This window comes from Rissa tridactyla, chromosome 14 (assembly GCF_028500815.1).
Source record: "Rissa tridactyla isolate bRisTri1 chromosome 14, bRisTri1.patW.cur.20221130, whole genome shotgun sequence".
NCBI lineage: Eukaryota > Metazoa > Chordata > Aves > Charadriiformes > Laridae > Rissa > Rissa tridactyla.
Window position 1 is genome coordinate 5,385,680 of NC_071479.1, and position 15,893 is coordinate 5,401,572.

General features: G+C 41.4%; 1 protein-coding gene across 7 annotated transcripts in view; it reads left to right on the forward strand.

Annotated features, from left to right (window-relative positions):
• Positions 1–2,098: 2,098 nt before the first annotated feature.
• Positions 2,099–15,893, forward strand: part of GAPVD1 (GTPase activating protein and VPS9 domains 1) — a 29,800-nt gene continuing 16,005 nt past the window's right edge. For 3 of the 7 annotated variants that reach the window (XM_054220344.1, XM_054220347.1, XM_054220346.1), the window contains exons 1-7: positions 2,099–2,214; positions 8,818–9,033; positions 9,444–10,287; positions 11,569–11,655; positions 12,648–12,782; positions 12,904–13,093; positions 14,926–15,086. In XM_054220344.1, the coding sequence (XP_054076319.1) occupies positions 8,849–9,033; positions 9,444–10,287; positions 11,569–11,655; positions 12,648–12,782; positions 12,904–13,093; positions 14,926–15,086 (1,602 nt within the window). In that variant the 5' untranslated portion in view covers positions 2,099–2,214; positions 8,818–8,848. Of the gene's footprint in view, positions 2,215–2,377; positions 2,451–2,616; positions 2,680–8,217; positions 8,238–8,817; positions 9,034–9,443; positions 10,288–11,568; positions 11,656–12,647; positions 12,783–12,903; positions 13,094–14,001; positions 14,083–14,925; positions 15,087–15,893 lie in introns of those variants that run through there. The other 4 variants (XM_054220351.1, XM_054220348.1, XM_054220349.1 and 1 more) reach the window with 4 other exon arrangements.

Here is a 15,893-nt window from a genome sequence, read left to right on the forward strand (position 1 = left end):
ATTTTCTCCCTTTAAAAATCCTGAGGTCTCTAATGCAAATTATTGAGCTTATTCCTGGGAAGAGAATTATCTCCTAGCATAGCTATGTGTCCTGAGAACTGTAAATAATGTAAGCGTTTTATTTCTTTTTAGGAAACCTCATGCAGACAGGGCAGGGGACAGGGCAGTTTCATGCTTCTAGGCCCTGGGCTGATTTTCCTCAGTGCTCTAGGGGGAGTGCTGTGGTAAATACAGCTGGTTACTGCTGGGAATCCAGGAATACGGCCCGGACAGCTGGCTGTGTGGTACAAGATGTAACAGTTTGCTGGCATCTTGTGTGTTTGGGCTTAGTGAACATTTTTTTTTTTTTGTTATATTTCAGTTTGCCATAGTCGTTTCGAAAATGTTGTTTGGGTATTAAAATTCAATTACATAAGACATTCTCTTTTATCAGGGAAGAGAATTCAGGGCAGTAACTGTGTCAGTTAAGAAAAAGGCACATAGACAATGTTTTGGAGAGTGAGAGATAGAAAGTGTAAACATTTGGCTTTTGTTTTAAGTTGCCTGTTGGGAAGAGCTTTGCAGATAACTTGGACATACAAAGCAAGCAGCTGTGGTGGCTGCGGAGCTGTCCCTTTCCCACTGAAGTCACCATCACGCCTGGATACTGTGCCCTTCTTCACAGGGTGCCTGGGACCTCCTCTGTCCTGGAGGGCCGGCAGTGCTGGGTGACATCCAGAGCCTCTGCCCACTGCTGATGTGCGCTGTGACGAGGTGTCCCTCTCCTTGGGAGCTGTGCACTATCGACAGGCTGCAAATGCTGCTTATGTGCCTCCAGCTATCTTTTTTTTTTTCCCTTCAGAGAACAGTCTTCTTTAATCCTTTGTTCGGACAAATTTTCATGCAGTAAATCATGTTCTACTACTTAGTTTTCCCTCGTATTTCTACTGGACATGACGTTTGACTGAAGTGTGTTTTGAGGAGCAATCACATGTGTTGGGAGTTGTGGCTTTGGCCTCCATCCCCATCCCTGCAGATCAGTCACACTGTGACCTTACCGTGTTCTTCTGTCAGTCTGAGCCTCTTGTTTTCAACTGTACGGTTGTACCAGGGCCTGTCACGTGCCAGCGAGAGATGGACGTTTTCTGAGAACCTCAAAAAGAGGGGCAGAGTGAAAATCATTGTGACTGCATTGCATTAATCATGGCTTATGCTGAAGTGATGTGTTGCTATTTATGATGAAGCAATTGCTATTCTGTAAGCTAGATTGCTCCACATGCAGCCCTGCTTTCGCACTTGGCATACCTGCTTATTAACAACTTTTGCCGTGCTTTTTGGCCTACTGTAATGGCCAGCATTTACAGATCTTACCTGTCGGTAACGCACCTGGAGATGAAACACACGATAGACATTGAGATTGTGGAGCGTGTCCTAACGAAGGTGGTGAGGGGTCTGGAGAACAAGTCTTATGAGGAGCAGCTGAGGGAACGGGGATTGTTTAATCTGGAGAAAAGGAGGCTGAGGGGAGACCTTGTTGCTCTCTACAACTCCCTGAAAGGAGGGTGTAGTGAGGTGGGGGTCAGTCTCTTCTCCAAATTAATAAACGATAGGACAAGAGGAAGTGTCCTCAAGTTGTGCCAGGGGAGGTTTAGATGGGAAATTAGGAAAAATTTCTTCACCGAACGGCTTATCAAACACTGCCCAGGGACAGGCTGCACAGAGAAGTGGTGGAATCACCATCCCTGGAGATATTTAAAAGCCGTGATGCTGAGGGGTCATGTTTTAGTGACGTTTCTGTCAATGTTGGGTTGATGCTTGGGCTTGATCTCAAAGATCCCTTCCAGCCTGGACGATTCTATATAGAGATGTCCTATCGATAAGTGCCGGCTCCCTAAACTACCTCTACAACAGGGACTGAAAAAAAACACCACCCAAAAACCACCAACCCAACATCAAAAAGCATGGGCCGGGGCCGGGTGGAGCGGGCGCTGCCAGCGGAGCTCTGCTCTGCCATCGGCTCCCGCTCCGCCCGGACCCGGCCAAAAAACTCCATATCCCCGGCTAAGGGACTCCTATGTCGCCTGTCAGAGGAACTCCGTGGCCCCGATGGAGGGGACTACATGTCCCAGGAGCTCGGTCGCCGTCGCCGCCCGCCGCCTGCGCAGTGCCGCGCCGCGCCGCGCCTGACTCGGGGCCGCAGCGGGAGCCGGGCGGCGGAGCCGGGGCTCTGGGCGGGTAAGAGACGCGTTCGTTTACCCCCTTCCTCGGCTCCGCGGTACCGTTTGGCTCCTTTTCCCCTCCCTCCCCTCCGCCTGCCTCGGAGGAGGAGGAGGAGGAGGAGCGGGGAGGGGGAGGAAGGCGAGGCCGCAGCCAGCCCGCCGGCCCCGGGGCCTGACAAAACCCTTTGGTTTTTCAGGGAAGCGAGGGGGAAGGCGGGCGGCGGCTTCTCGGGGGGAGCGAGCCGCCGGTAGGTAGGCTGGATTTATTTATATTTAACTGCGGGGAGGGAGGTTTGTCCAGAGCCATGTGCAGGGGGGAAACGCTGGTGCCCTGGGAGCGGTGGGGGGCGACCCAGCAAAGTTGGCCGTAAGATTTCCTCGAGTGTTTTTTTATCTGTGCCTTTTTTTTCTCTGTCAGCCGGAGCCAGCCCTACCTGCCATGTTAGTGTCCGGGAACCGGTAGTTCTTGAGGTTTGCGGAGGTATTCGAAAAATTGAAGCACTTGGCTGCTGGGGCCCTCTCGGCTCTCGGGTGCTGTGGGATTGGGCAACGAGTCGCTCTCGGCATGAATGTCGCTGCCGTCTCTCCTTTATGGCTTTCATGTTTTGCAGGTTTAAAACTTGTAACTTGATGAGTATGGTGACTTCCCTTTTTTGTTACTAATAGGCCCTCAATGCTGAAGAGCTTGATCAAGCGGGTATCTGTCTTTTTTCTTGCAAAGTCATGATACTGTGCTCTGAAGGAAAGAGAGCCGTTGCGATTAAGCTCTCAAACCCAGCATGTGACACTACACTTACTGATAGGTAGAATGCTATTTTTGTGGACAATGCACTTGCCTCGCAAGTAGAGCTGCAATTTGAAGATGATGGAGTGGGGAATGGTACAGACAGTATGTGAAATCTGAAATACTGCGCTTCTGTAAAAGCAGCAGGATGGCAATATTAGGAAATGGACTTCTGAACTGCTGCTACCGTGGAGGCTTCGAAAATATTTAAGATGCTGCACATGGGGGTTTTGCTGTGGGATTTGTCAGGTCCTGGAGGATATACTCTATCCTTAATAGCAGCTACTGCCCTTCATGGTGGACCACTGAGGGGATGTTTCACAGCGAAGACGGGAGCTAGTCTCGAGCGAAGGGGCTGGGAACAGGTTGTTTTTGTCGGTTTGAGCAGCTTCGAGTTCTGCACGTCTTCTGACTAAAAGTTTTATTAGTCAACTCCTTACATAAGGGGAACTCCTCTTTCTAGCATCATGAGCAACTGGAGTAGATTTTAGCATGGCTATATGCTTTAGTTGATTTTACGCAACACAGTAATACCATAATAGATAGTTTAATAGCCAACTGATCCTGTGCATTACTGGTAAGTTCTGTTAAGGGGCATGAGAAGCGAGGTGCTCCTTGCACAGAAATCTTGCAGGGTAGATAGTGTGTTCAATGCTAGCAGCAGAGCAGCCACTGGGCAGAAACAAACTTGAGGTATGAGTTTCTTAATATTGATTAGAGAGTTGAACTGTAGCAAATTGAAGTGCATTTTGTATGTTGTACGCATGTTTTGAGATGGCGGCTATTGTAATGTGAGAGTTCAGCAGATAACTCCTCAGTCACGGTGAACTATCCTACTGGAAAATAGATTTTTTTAGCTCAACTTTGGGAGATAGGCTGTTAGCTTATATAAAGAAATAAGGCTTGTTAGTTATTACTATAAATATTAATGAAGAAAGAGGTGCTTCATCTGGGGTGGATTAGCATGGAAGCTATTCAAGCTCGCCTAGGAATTATTTTTCAGTAAGACGGAGTGATTTCAGTTTTGCCTTGCCCTGCCCTGCCTACATTAGATCTGCCCAAACTTGCTTTGGAAGTTGAGTCTTGTGTAGTGAGACTCAGGAGGAGCAAATAACCCTGAGCAGGAAACGCTGGAGGAGGAAGAAGAATCTGGTGTACTGGCTGTATTTACTACTTTGCTTAATCTCTTTTCTGTCAACTGAATTGCAGAAATATTCAATAGAGATGTTGCTTGTTCCTGTGTGCAACACTACAAAACCACATACTTTGTAAGCTGGAGTTCAGTACCCAAAGATTAAATGCGGTGTTTTCCAGGACTTTTAAATGTAGGAAGCAGTCTATGTCCTGCGTTCATCAGAGGCATAGATTTTCTTGGGCTCTGAACAAACTTGAGTCATGCTAATAGCAGGGCAAAACATCTTAGATGCTGTCAGGTCGTGCAATCTTGGTTGTTGATATGGTGGAGCATCACAAAGTGAAATTGTTTGAGTTGTTGTGCTAAGTTTCTCTTACTGTGTCACAGCTTTTGGTAGGTTAGTAAGCAGTCTTGAAATAACTGACAAAAATTTGAAATGCTTTCATATCAAAATGAAATTGCCAGGATTGAAAAATAATTTGCACGTAGCGGAACTATTTAATATCTGTTGTTTCTTCAGCCACAGCAGACTGTTGGGTATCTACATTTCCTAAACTGTCTCCTTTATACACCTATGTACAGATATCTGTTATTTCAAGTACGGTGCATGGTAGTCACAAACCAGGTAATTGGACAATTATGGGCACCTTTTTGTTTATGAGAAACTGATAAGGTAATCTGATAAACAACTTTCTGGAATTAGTACCAGCTGAAGCTGCAGCAGCTCACTCTGCTCTAATGCTGCCTTCTGTGGTGTGTTACCAAATACGTAACTGTGGCTAATTGCTTCTACAGCTCTTGTCCTGAATGCTGGCGTGGAACGAGCGTTGCATAGCCTGGGAAGGTCAGAGAATGCAACTGTTGTCTTTTCATGCTGATCGTAAAGGGAAGAGGGTTTTGGAGGGGAGCAGTGTGTGTCATGTAGGTGTGCTAGTGGTACAATAGACATAGACAGGCTATGTTAATGGTATCAGTATCTGAATAGAGTAATAGCGTGTGCATCTTGCTTAGCTAGGTTTTTTGGAGTTTCTTTACTGCGCTGCAGGTTTTCTTTAGTGCCCGTCTGAAGCCTGCTGAAGTACCGTGTGTATCAAACTACCTTCTTTACATCTCTAGTGTTCTCAAATGTCTGCCGGAAACTTACGGTGAAGACAAAGTTGTTTGCAGTGTTGCTTGCTATACTTGTGTGACTTCAGAATAATTTGGTTTTAAAATCTGGTAAATGGGAGTGAATGAGGCATTCCTCCTCATAGCAGAGACGCTGCTGATCGCTTCTTCTTATACATAGGGTGAAAACTGCTGTCGTGCAGTTGACTTCCTGCGGATCCACAGGAAAATCCTGTGGATTTTCATAGCTCTTGACAAAGCGGTGGTACTTAATAACCTGCTACGGTTCAGTTCCAAATCAATTCTCCTCTTGCTTTTGTTATTTCTGCTGTTCTATAGTAGAGACAGATAAGACAGACACATGGGTAGTGGCCAACTGATAGGATATTATCAAGTAGTCATGGGACCAGTATGTTTAGAAGTGCAGATGCAGGTAATGGTAGTCCTCGGAGCCTTGTTTTGTTTTGGGCCTGAAGTTCATGGTGGTAACGAGTTTATGAAAAATTAAAATGCACAGCAGTGTGCAACTTCTCACAGTCACTCAGTGCTTCAGTGTCTTTTTTTAATTGCTGTGATGCTCTATCACGAAGAGATGCCCAAATCATTTGTATGTTAGGTGGTAACTTTGCTTTCTGAGTATGGGCGAGGCCCATACTGTCTCTTTTTTTCATGTGGCATCACAGATGGTACAATATTGTTTTGCAGTAGTCTGACCTTTTCTACTATTCTGTTGTCTTTTTGCATGCTGGATAGGTGAATTATATGCATGTGTATTAGGACTCTGGAGTGTGGGAGTCTTATTTACTTTCTGACTATTAACTGATTTTTATTTTTTTTTTGATTGTCCATAGCTCCAGAAAAGGTTACCAGCAATTTAACTGCTATTTTGATAATCATAACTTACCAGAAAAAGTATATTGCTTTCAGGCCACCTTTGTCTCTTTTGCTGACTGGAGTTTGTTCCCACCTGTGGGCCAGGGGAGGAAAGAACAGCTTTTCCTCAGGGGCTGAAGGCTGTCAGAGCACTTAGCCCATCCCTGATGCTGAAAACATCTTCTCTAGTCAAAAAATCAAAAGACACTGAGCAAACCAGTGAGAGAAATAACTTGTAAGTATAAGAGACACCTCAGAAGCCGTGTAATCAGCTTGTCTATAGTTAAATGTGTTTATAACGAGTGACACAAAAATAGAAACTTGTTTTGAAATTTGACAAGGCAAAGGCATAGGAACGCAGGTGAAGTCAACAGGCTGTTCACAGCGGGTACCCCATGTGGGTCTCCTGTTCCTTCCCCAAACTTGCTCACAAGTAGGAGAACCGCTGGGACTAACTTTCTGTCCAGAAAAGTGGAGCCTGTGGGCAGACAACTTAAAATGAAAAATGTCAACTAAAACTGTTAAGGTTTGATAAACTATGAGCAACTCTTAAGTATGGCCTCGCAGCAGAAAGCTGAAAAGACAGAATGTGGTTCTATAGATCTCGTGTCTGCATATTTTTATGGATGCAACTTCTTTTACCTGGCTGATATCAATAGCTCATAGCCTAATAACTAGTTATTACTGTGTTTACAGGCAGTATCAAGTTTAATGCTATCTTTTTTGTGAGCCCTAAAATTCTGTGACTAAAAATAAATTTGTTGCAAGAATTCATTATTTGTTTCTCAAAGAACTTTGGCAGTAACATCAGTGTTTCTTTTCTAATCATTTCTCTGAGACTGTCCTAGTTAAAAACATCTAAACGATTGCATCCTTCAAGTTCCTTGCTTAATCTTACCTTTGGATATATGAGCTGTAGCCACTGATTAGGGTTGCTGGGTTTTTTTGTTTGGGCTTTTGGGTTTTTTTCTTTGAGGATTTTTCTGTCTATATTTCCTAGGAATGATTCTTAAACCATCAGGTGTAACAGGATTGCAATTTTTTATGCATATAGGCTTGTGACAGCATCACTTTTTGTCTCTGCTAGGGTTTTGGTTGTGAGGTTAAAACCTAGATGGAAGAACTTAATTACACGCGCAGTGATGGTTGTCAGTGCACCTGGTTATCAGGCTTTCTCCACACACTGAAAAAAAACCCCAACAAATGTAAAACCTGTGTCTAATTAGGGAGCTAATCTGTATTCTTCAGAGAAGATCATCTCCTGCTATGCTGAGCAGTGAACCACAGATCTTTAAAACACTAAAAGGGGAGAGCATTAGGCCAGTGCATGGTACATTATTTGTAGTTTCTCAAGCATGCTTTAAATGGTCTTGTGGAGCAAGGCTCCTCTAGAGTCATGGGAAGGAAATTTTTCGTTTAATGGTGGCATGGCTTTGAAGGGTTCATCATCAGATCCCTTCACAGCCCTGACGTATGTCTATTACCAATATATCTGACAGATAGCTGTTACAGATTATATCTGATCAAACCCATTTTCTTCCCAGATTAGCTAGTATGGCTGTTTGTTCTGGTGTGGAAGAAGACATAGAGCAGTTAATCATTAATTCCATGGAAAAATAATCTGATCTGCATGATTCTACCCCTTCCCTTGCCAGCATTAATGCAATTGATGGGGTTTTTTTCTTCCACAGAGTTAATTTTTAAATGGTTTAGCTCCTTGAACTTGTTTTGAATATCATGGTACTCTTTGTTTATCTAACTGCTAGCTGGTAACTACAGTGTTTTCTAATTAGGAAGTTAGAGCTGATGTTACATTGAGACATAACAGTAGTTTGTGTAGATTTTTTTGTCCCTGATGTGCTATGAAAGCCTACGGTTGTTTCAGTTTTTCTCTCTTTAAAGCAACATTTTTGGATCAAGGCCAAAGAAATAGTCTTCTGAATTTAAATATTTGAGGAATTTTTTTTCTGAATGAATTCTACTGTTGAGCAGAGTCTCCAGACTTATTTCCAACTTCTGCCTTATCTGGATATTGATACTCCTTGATTATTTTTTTTTTAAATTTGTAATATTACTATTATTTAAATTTTTTTTTGCAGAAAAGACTGATATTGGGAGCTTGGTGCGTCTTATGCATTAGGTGAGAGGGGGTAATTTGGGATGCCAGAGATAATCACACCGAAGCACTTGGATAGTGCTGTGTTATGTGGGTGCGCTTTAGGACAAAGTAGTAAGCGCGGAAATCTTTTTGCCTATTCACCAGACAGTGGGTCGGAATCGGGCTCCTCTTCCTCTCCCTGAGCTTGTGTCACCTACACTGTAGTGAGGGCCGCATCTCTCCAAGTAATGGCCACTTTCTTATCTTTGTTATTGGAGGTGTGGTGGAGGAGTTTTGTAGTGCTGTACTGTATTACTATTTCAGCTCGTGAATGTGAGTTGAAAATATCATTGGCTACTATGCAAGTGTCCCTGATATGCTGACATAACAAGGGGTTAATGAAATTGTCAATTAGGAAACCTTGCATTAAGAAAGAGTGACTCAGTCATTAAGTGGTGGGCTGTGGATTTGAGAGAACATATGAATATGCTAACATGGAAGGGGCACAGCAGTATTTACTGCTAAGACTAAGTTTATGACCTGCTTATCACTTCATTGACGCTGACAGAACTTGTTCCCAAACTGTTTGGAATTCACCTGTTTCATTTTCTCCCTGTCACAGTGAGTACTGTGTCATCCGCTCGCTGCCCAAGATGGTGAAGCTGGATATACACACGCTGGCACATCACCTCAAGCAGGAACGGCTGTATGTAAACTCAGAAAAGCAACTTATTCAAAGGCTCAATGCAGATGTATTGAAGACAGCTGAAAAGCTGTACCGCACAGCATGGATTTCCAAGCAGCAAAGGATTAACTTGGACAGACTGATCATAACAAGGTGACTTGGAGGGGTGGGGGTGGTCCTGGGGAAAACAAGCTCATAAACTTCCATGAATTGCAGCAAATACATCTGATTTTTCGTACTTAGTATCTGGAGTCCTTTGCTGTACTAATCATAAAAATAGTAAGCTTTTAAAGCAAATCTCAACTAGGGAATCTGACTCACCTGAAACTTACTTGTTAGCTGTTTAAGCTACCTTTTTTTAATATATCTGTTTGTTTTGCTTCTGTTCATAGTTTATGGGAACAAACTCCCCTTATTTCTGAATTTGCAGATCACCTATATTAAATATATGGAAAGACATTTTTCCTTGGTGGTAGTCTTGTTAGTAGACTGACCAGTGGCATCTTTTATGAAGTTTGTTTGCTTAAGAGTTACTTAAACTGTTTCAATGTTTTTCTTTGAAGTGCCGAAGCTTCTCCTGCTGAATGTTGCCAGCATGCTAAAGTCTTGGAGGACACGCAGTTTGTGGATGGTTATAAGCAGTTGGGATTTCAGGAGACTGCTTATGGAGAATTCCTAAACAGATTGAGGGAGAACCCTAGGCTTATTGCATCTTGCCTGGTTGCCGGAGAGAAGCTCAACCAGGACAACACTCAGAGTGTCATTCACACAGTCTTTACATCCATTTATGGCAATTGCATCATGCAGGAGGATGAGAGCTACCTCCTCCAGGTCCTCCGTTACTTGATAGAATTTGAACTCAAAGAAAGCGACAACCCAAGGCGGCTGCTGAGACGAGGCACCTGTGCCTTCAGCATCTTATTCAAACTTTTCTCTGAAGGACTCTTTTCTGCAAAACTTTTTCTTACTGCAACTTTACACGAGCCAATCATGCAGCTTCTGGTTGAAGATGAAGACCACCTGGAAACTGATCCCAACAAGTTAATTGAGAGATTCTCTCCAGTGCAACAGGAAAAGTTATTTGGAGAGAAAGGCACAGAAAAGTTCAAGCAAAGAGTCCAAGAGATGGTTGACTCCAATGAGGCCAAACTGGTGACCCTGGTGAACAAATTCATTGGCTATCTCAAACAAAACACTTACTGTTTTCCTCACAGCTTGAGGTGGATTGTGTCACAAATGTACAAAACGCTCTCGTGTGTAGACAGGCTGGAGGTTGGGGAGGTCAGAGCGATGTGCACAGATCTTCTTCTAGCGTGTTTCATCTGTCCTGCAATCGTTAACCCAGAACAGTATGGAATCATTTCTGATGCTCCTATAAATGAGGTGGCAAGATTTAATCTGATGCAGGTATGATTCTCTTGAAAATAGTCTAAAAAAAAAAAAAAAAAAAAAAAGAGAGAGAAATGTTCTTGGCCTTTTTTTTTTCACTAGAACTGATGTTCCTACAGTAAAGGTAAAGGTACTGTCCCTCCTACCCGTAAGACGAATGCTAAGAAAATTTTTATATTAATTGTTGCTGAAAAGGCATGCTCTAAAGTTTATCTGTTTGCTTAAAATAATGACTTAAAAAAATGATAGCATATTCCTTTATCTTTTAGAAGAGTTGCAAATGTACTTTAGAAAAGCTGTTTTAAGGGATGGAAGCAAAAGTGACTGTAAGATAAATTCTGGAATGTGTGTAAACAAGTGTTGTGTTGTTCTTGCTAATGTTAAATATCATGCCAGGTATTGTACAAAATAATGGAATATTTTGCTGAAAAAACCTTCTTGCCTGGCAATAATGACCAGTGTTTCTGGTGGGTAGCTCTCTACCGTATCATTAGACCTTAGAGTATTCCCCAACCCTCATGACAAATTTTTGTCTTTGTGCAAACACTTGAGCAATTTAATGGTACTTTGTAGAGGTATAGTCTGAAGGTATTAAGCAACACTTCTCTGACTCAGGATATTCCCCACACAAGTAACAAAACCTACTTTTTAATGTTGTCTATAAACCGGGCAGTGAGTGATTCTCGCAGTGTAATCATTCTGGGGAGTTTTACCTAGGCCGTTACTGACAGGGCCTTGCCAGTGTTTTTCTAAAACACATTAGCAGTCCTCTCCTGTGTCACTGCTTGTGTGTCGTAGCAGAGCTTGCAGCTGGCGACTCTTTAAAATTGAGAGTTGTTTTGCAGTTGGAGGTTAATAAGGAATATATGCTCAGAAACAAGTGTTAGCCCTCTTGCCTTTGGTTTTTTTTTTTCCTCCAACATATTCTTAGTAAGATACATACAGCCATTTAAAATCTCTAGGTTTAAGATGACCTAGATTCAACTCTCAATTCTGACGTGTTGCAAAAACAAAACATGCTTTGTTCCTGGGACGGGGGGAAGTACGGATGCTCGTAGCATACTGTGTGTGCGGATTTTCTTGTTAAATGCAATGACTGCTTCTTTCTAAAGCTTCTTGCATTTTTTCTACCCTGAAAGCTAGTACAAGACTCTGTACACTCAATCAGAAGTATTTCTCAGAGTATTAAATGAAAAAAAAAATTAGAATGGAGGAGTTGTCTTAACTTATGTTTTATAATTGGGTCCATCATGATTTTGTTTTGAAGTGCTTATTCTTCATACTTCTTTTTTGTTTCAGGTTGGGAGACTTCTGCAGCAATTGGCGATGACAGGTTCTGAAGAGGGAGATCCACGGATGAAGAGCAACCTTGCTAAATTTGACAAAGTAAGAATCAAGACTAAAAAAAGCTAAGGCTCATGTGTGGACTTCATCCTTCTGCAGTCTCTTTTTTCAGACATTGCTGGGGGCTTACTAAGCATTTAACTTCCAGTTACATGTACTGAAAAGCAGATTAAATCCTGTACAAAGCTGGGAAAAAATCTTGAGTACTAGAATTAAGGGTTGGGGATTCTTGCTTCTACTGTGACATAATACTTCTTAAAATAAAATACAAAAAAAATAAAAGCAAGTTAACTTTTAAACTGAAATGCTGAATTACTGTCTGTGGTTTTTCTACTGAACCTAAAGAAAACGCTTTGATCTGAAAACAACTCTTGTATGAAGTCTGGTTTGAAACGAAGTAACTTATTACTGCAAGGAACTTCTGTTCCTTTTTTGTGTAGTTTTGGGGTTTTTGTTCAGCTTTTCCTTTGTTAGTATGAATCATCCATAGCAATACTGAAATTAGTGTCGTCAGAGGAACAGTGAAACAAGTGATTTTTGATGTATTGTCATATGTTTAAAAAACTGTTGATTTGGTTGTGTAATTTCCATGTTTCCATGCTACCTATAATTGTTACACAGTCATCGTACAAAGTTACACAGTTACTATACAAGTAACATTCACTCAGATTAGAAAGTGATACTGTGTGTTCCTTCCTTATTTCGCTTTTAGTCTGTGCTCAGCAGATTCTTCAGGAAGGGGCAGTTTAATTGCCATGAAACAGTTTAATTTTTTTAAAAACTGTAAGAGGACACTTGAGTAAGTAACACTTTTGAATGCAGAAAAGGAATGGAGGAAATGTTAAAACTACTTGCATGCTTTCCTTGCTCGCTTTTTACTGGTTTTAGTGATATGTGGTATTTTATCCTAAGATTTTAAAAGCAGGAAGCAAAACTTATGTTGTTATGTAACTACTTAACTCTTGCATAAGTTATGTTCTTTCCAACCTCTAGTAAATGGTCTCGCATTTAAAAACAATTTCTTCTCTTTGCAGAGCTGTGTGGCTGCTTTCCTGGATGTAGTTATTGATGGGCGTGCGGTTGAAACTCCTCCAATGTCTTCTGTTAACCTTCTGGAGGGCTTGAGTAGAACAGTGGTTTACATGACATACAGCCAGCTAACTAGTCTGGTAATACCTTAAGTTCTTAAAAAGAAATAGTATAAACTTGTCCCCATGTGTTTACAGGTAGGATAAACAGGGCTAATAATTTATGCCGTAATTCTTACCAACACTAATTCTAAACTTTTAGGTTGGCTTTATGCGGAATGTAATGTCAAGCGATCAGCTTAAGGAAGATCGGATGGCTTTGGAAAACTTGCTGGCAAACCTACCCCAGAACAGACCAGGGAAAAGCAGCAGCCTTGAAATGACTCCCTATAATACTCCACAACTTTCCCCTGCAACTACTCCAGCTAACAAAAAAAATCGATTGCCAATAGGTAAGGAGAGTAAGCGGACTTCTTGCATGATTTCTGATACCTTGGTCCATTTTCTGTGCCATTTTTTCAGTCATCTCTTGGCGTTACTCTTCGACTGTGCCTTCAGTTCCTACTTTTTCTGTGTAGATAGTGAAGAATTTTCTTTTGCATAGAAAGCCGGGTAATTTCCTTACTTTCTGATGGTGAGCTTCCTCACTCTGGATTGAACTTGAGAAAAACGCTGGAGTGGTTGATAGTCATGCTAGCGCAATGATAATCTAGGGAAAGTTTGAAGATGGGAAGCAGGTCTAGAGGGAAGATTGCTTAGGAAAGTGGTAAGATGGAAGTGATGACATTTAGTCAGTGGGATGAAATAAGTTTGAAATTTTTGTGTCTCAGAAGAGAGCAAATGTGGAAGAGGATGAAAAAGCAAGAGCAGAACTTTTAGAGTGTGTGTTGAGAAGAGAAACTTTCTTCTTTCTCCATTATTTGCCTGGTCTAATTCCAATTGTTAGTATGTTGTAATGCAATTTTATGTTTGGTGGGATTTTATCCTTTTTTTGAATAGGATTTCTGGGTTTTGAACTCTTCCATTTCAATAATATTTTGTCTTAAAATAAGAAGTGTGGTACTCTTCTTCAGTGTATATTTACGTGAATATGAGCACATGGGATATATTTGTTTGTTTGAGAGATTTGGTGTTACTGTGTAACAGGATGAAAATATGTAGAGCCCTATCAGTGGCAAAAAACCCCACAAAACCAACCCCAAACCAAACCTATCCCATGTTGTTTTAACTCTGCTTCTGAATGGTTCTGGTTTTATGCCTACAGCGTAGTGGCACAACAGCATTCATTTTTATGGTATAAAATAGTTTTTGCTCAAAGTTTTTATTTCTTTTGTTTCATTTTAATGCTCTCGAAATCCAGGACAGCAATTGGCAGCCATTACTGCCTGGGATACTTCTGCTACCAATCTTTCAGCTCATATAACTCTAGTAACCCCTTTTGGTGGGTAATGCCCTCTTTCCGTTCTTCTCTGTGAAACTTTTACTTATAACACATGACTTAAGCATGCCTTTGGTTTACTTTGGCAATCAGTTGCTTTTTCAGATTTCTTCATTGATTTCTATATGAAACTCATTTTGTATGTACGTGTAGTTTTTAAAAACACCTTGTGTGCTTTTGTGTGATAATCAAAATTTGGCTGTGACTTCTGCACACTTGCCTTGTTTTGCCTGGATCAAATAAAGAAATAACTGGTGTCATGCTGCCATACTTAGAAATCTTAATTCCATGTGGGCGTTTTTCCTTCCACGGTGCCAAATGTGGGAATATGAGGCTACTTGAAAAGTCTGATAAAGAGTCACAAAATAATCAAAGTAAAGCACCTGGTGTTGAATTGTGTGTCTGAGTTTGAGACACCTGTTAGAATAAGATTTCCCTGCTTTTTAGCAGAAAAAACTTCTAAATAAAATAATTAAACAGAGTTATAAACCACAGGAACCTAGGCTTTTTTTTTGTTGGTAACAAACTTCTTAATTTTCTCAATTAATATATTAAGGGTCTTTCTGCGATTGGAATACACTGAATTTGTGTAGGCAAACAGGCCATAGTAGAGCTTCTTTCTCCAAACTTCTGTGTTGAAAGTTTGCTTTTTCACAGTTCAGTACTCAACTTTAAACATTAGTTCCATCTCTCAAAGTCTAATATGACTTTTAATTTTGTAAGTTTATTTAGTATGATATTATTAATTCAAAACATTGCCATTCCATATTTCCATGGTCTTGTCTTTTTTTCCTCCTTAAACAAGGGAAAGCTTTCTAATGTTGATGTTTCAAAATACTCTCTTAGCAACTCGTAGCAGAAGCAGATCAAATATTCTAATGGATCAGCATGGAGATCATGAGGGATCCTCCCAGGAGACTATCCCAGAGGTTCAGCCGGAAGAAGTGCTGGTGATTTCTTTGGGGACAGGTCCACAGATTACTCCAGGAATGATGTCAGAAAATGAGGTATGCAAAAACTATCAGGTCTCGGATATTGTGAAAAGTACAGCTTCTGTGTTCTCTAATAGCAGAACGATGAAGTTGAGACAGTTAAGTTTGGGTAATAAATCCAGAATGGGAATTAAAATCCTTACTTTATTTTACTGAAGTCGGGGGTTGTACCTTTCAAATTTCCCTTGACTCACTTTCCTGACTTAATATATCTGCAAGGTGTGAAAAGCAGTATATTAACAAAGGAAAAATGAACCTGGCAGATTTATGAAGAGGCTTTGCCATCAAACATGCTTAAGAGCAAACTTGGGCTGTTATTTCTGAGCCTGAAGGAACTGATTCAGTTATCTGTCTGCGTGCTCTGTCCTTTGGATCAAGTGGCACAGGTGAATGACAGAACTGGAACACTGATCCCGACGTTTTTGGCAGCTCAGACTTGAAATGCACAGGCCCAGCTTCTTGTGCAGGCGGAGCTGTGGTCACGTTGCCATGAACACCTTTGGACTGTGTTGCTTAGGTTAAGGCTGGTTTTACAGCCTTTCCTTTCACCAGCTGTAACTTCTGCTTCATCTTTACTGCCTAGCCTGATGATTCTGATTATCTCCTTTTGCAGCCTCATAATGAACAGTTTCCATATTATATTAGTGATGAGGGAGCTGGTGGCTCCGTTATTATCAGGACTTGCCTTATGTTCACATCTTGGTTACCTTACGTTCTCTCCAGGCTCTGAACTTTGGAGATAGCTGTCTTTTTTCAAATGGAATGTTAGAAATTTGATTATGCCATTAACATTCAGGGGAAAAAAAATGCAAAAAATGTGTG